At 53.7% G+C, this 2,610-nt stretch overlaps 1 protein-coding gene across 1 annotated transcript in view; it reads left to right on the forward strand.

Moving 5' to 3' along the window:
• The first annotated feature begins 274 nt into the window (after window positions 1-274).
• Window positions 275-2,610, forward strand: part of LOC103765062 (cytochrome P450 26B1) — a 6,719-nt gene continuing 4,383 nt past the window's right edge. Inside the window, exons 1-3 of the mRNA XM_029963726.1 lie at window positions 275-340; window positions 1,069-1,344; window positions 2,349-2,504. Of these exons, the coding sequence (XP_029819586.1) occupies window positions 275-340; window positions 1,069-1,344; window positions 2,349-2,504 (498 nt within the window). The remainder of the gene's footprint in view (window positions 341-1,068; window positions 1,345-2,348; window positions 2,505-2,610) is intronic.

Consider the following 2,610-nt stretch of genomic DNA (forward strand, 5'->3'; position numbering starts at 1 on the left):
GGTTGATAACTTTGCAGCCCCCCCACCTCGCCTTCAGCTCCCCCCCCCTCCCTGCTCTCCGGGGGACCCGGCCACCCCGCTGGAGGCTCCCTCCTGGAATCCTGCTTTAATTTGATTTTCCCGGAGGCCTGGCGTGCGGCGCTGCGTGTGCGTCCTGCCCCGTGTGTGTCAGTGTGTGTGTGTCTGTGTGTGTGTGTGAGTGTGTAGGTTAACAAAAAATAAACAAACAGCACTTCTCTTCCCTCCGGTGCTCTCCGGGAGGGATGCGGCGGGAATGCCGATGAAAGCGCGTGCTGTGGGAAGGGACATTCCTGGCATTGCTGAGCTCCTCGTGCAACGCGTGGGCCCGGGCCCAAATTGGAGGAATTGGAGGAAGGAGCCGTGAGCGTCGGGGACCTGGGGAGGCCCGCTGCTGCTCAGTGTTTACTCGCGGAGCTTAAATTAATGCTGTCTGCTGACATCAGGGGTTCTTTTTTTTTTTTTTTTTCCCCGGATTCCCAAGGAAACCGAGGCCGGGTGCGAGCGCAGCCTCTGCCTACGTGCGTGTCCCTGAGCCCCGGGCTGAGTTCAGCCAGATTCCACAGGGATCCCAAAAGCTGCGGGATAATTAGTTTACTTAATTTTGCATCCGTTAAGAAGGCGGTCGATGGGCGGGGGGAATCGATGTGGGGAGAAAAGCCTGTGTTTGTCCGTGTGGCTGCACAGCCACGTCAGACAGGAGAATCCCCAGGGGAGAGGTGTTTTGGTAGCACCCGAATCATGGGATGGATATCACTGGGATCTGGGAGACGGGGAGCTGTGGGAAAAACCAGCTCTATCCATCCACTTTTCCCTCCCACCTCTGGTTTGCTCCGTTGTTGCCCAACATTTGTGGTGGTTCTGGTGAGGATCTCTGGAGGATCTGGCAGCTGATGTTTCTCCATCGACTCTATTTTTTGACAGACTTTTTTTTGGGGAATTGATGATCCTGGGTGATGAGTTCTGGCTGATGACAAGCACAGGACGTTTTTTGTGGTGCCCTGGGTCGCTGTAAAAAAAAAAACCCTCTCCTCGCTCCCTTTTCCGCAGGTTTTCTCCAAAATCTTCAGCCACGAGGCGCTGGAGAGTTACCTCCCCAAGATCCAGCTGGTGATCAAGGACACCCTCCGTGCCTGGAGCAGCAACCCCGAGCCCATCAACGTGTACCACGAGGCGCAGAAGCTGACGTTCCGCATGGCCATCCGCGTCCTGCTGGGCTTCCGCATCCCCGACGAGGAGCTCGGCCGCCTCTTCGAGGTCTACCAGCAGTTTGTGGAGAACGTCTTCTCCCTGCCCGTGGACCTGCCCTTCAGCGGCTACAGGAGGGTGAGAGATCAGGGATGGGTCCCCCACCAATCTGGGGTTATGGGGGTGGTGGTTGATCCGCCCCTCTCCGGGTTCTCCTCGCCCTCCGACCTCTAGGGATGGGTCCGTTTTGGGTTTGGTGGAGAAGCGAGAAAAAGATCCGTCCGTTGAGTGGTTTGTTGCAGAATACAATCAGGACTCGCCCAAATTGAATTATTTTTATTCAGTTTTTGTTTTATTCAAGTGTATTCTTATCTCGCTCGGCAATTTTCCCGCATTTTTGTAGTTTGTGGGACCCTTCTCCTTTTAATTCCCTCCCTGTACTTGCAGCGAAACAGCTCAGCAGACCTTCTAATTCCGAGAACCATTCTAGTTTTTCGATGGATGATGCAGAATGAAAACATACCAAAAATCACAGACCAAAAAAAAAAAACAAAACAAAAAACCAAAACCTTCTTAATTTTTTTTTCACGGGGAATTTTGGCAACAGAAATTCCAGGGAGGTTCAAATTTATTTTTGTGATATCGCTGCAATTTTATTTTTTTTTCACTGATATTTGACCATGTGGATGAGCCCAAGCACTTGCGAGCCCTGAAGCACTTGCAGGAGCAGGTTAACCCAGTGCAGCTGCACTCCCATAGGAATTGCTTTACTGGGACCAGGTGATAAAACTGCTTGGGAAGACCATTATGCTCCTGGGGAAGAGGATCCTTTGGGATGAATTGGCTTTCCTTTGAGAGGCAATTTTCCCAGGGGCTGCCACGCATCCCAGGGCGAGCCAGGGGCCTGTGAACTGGTGCAGCACTGGGGCTCCCACAGCAGACCTGTCATTTACACCTAGGTGCTGATTACTCCTGCCTGTAATCTCAGCTCCTCGAGCTTTACTCCTCCTGCCCAGGGAACCACCTCAGCGTCTTTATGCTCCTCTTTGAGCGTCTGCAATCGCACTTTTATTACTCAGCCACGTTGTCCTGGCGATGGTGCTGGTGGTGCTGGTGTGGGCTGATGGTTTCCTGCTCCACAGGGAATCCGGGCACGGGAGACGCTGCAGAAGGGGCTGGAAAAAGCCATCCAGGAGAAACTGCAGAACACGCAGGGCAAGGACTACGCCGATGCCTTGGACATCCTGATAGAGAGCGGGAAAGAACACGGGAAGGAGTTGACCATGCAGGAGCTGAAGGTAAAGATCTCCCCGTGGACACCTTGCTGTGCTCGGGGGCTCCCCCGAGAGCAAGGCTGAGCTGCTCCAGGGAGGAATTTTTGGGGCAGAGCTGGGATGGTCAGGG

The sequence above is a fragment of the Manacus vitellinus genome, unplaced genomic scaffold, assembly GCF_001715985.3.
Source record: "Manacus vitellinus isolate BGI_N305 unplaced genomic scaffold, ASM171598v3 scaffold_61_pilon, whole genome shotgun sequence".
In the NCBI taxonomy this organism is placed as follows: Eukaryota; Metazoa; Chordata; class Aves; order Passeriformes; family Pipridae; genus Manacus; species Manacus vitellinus.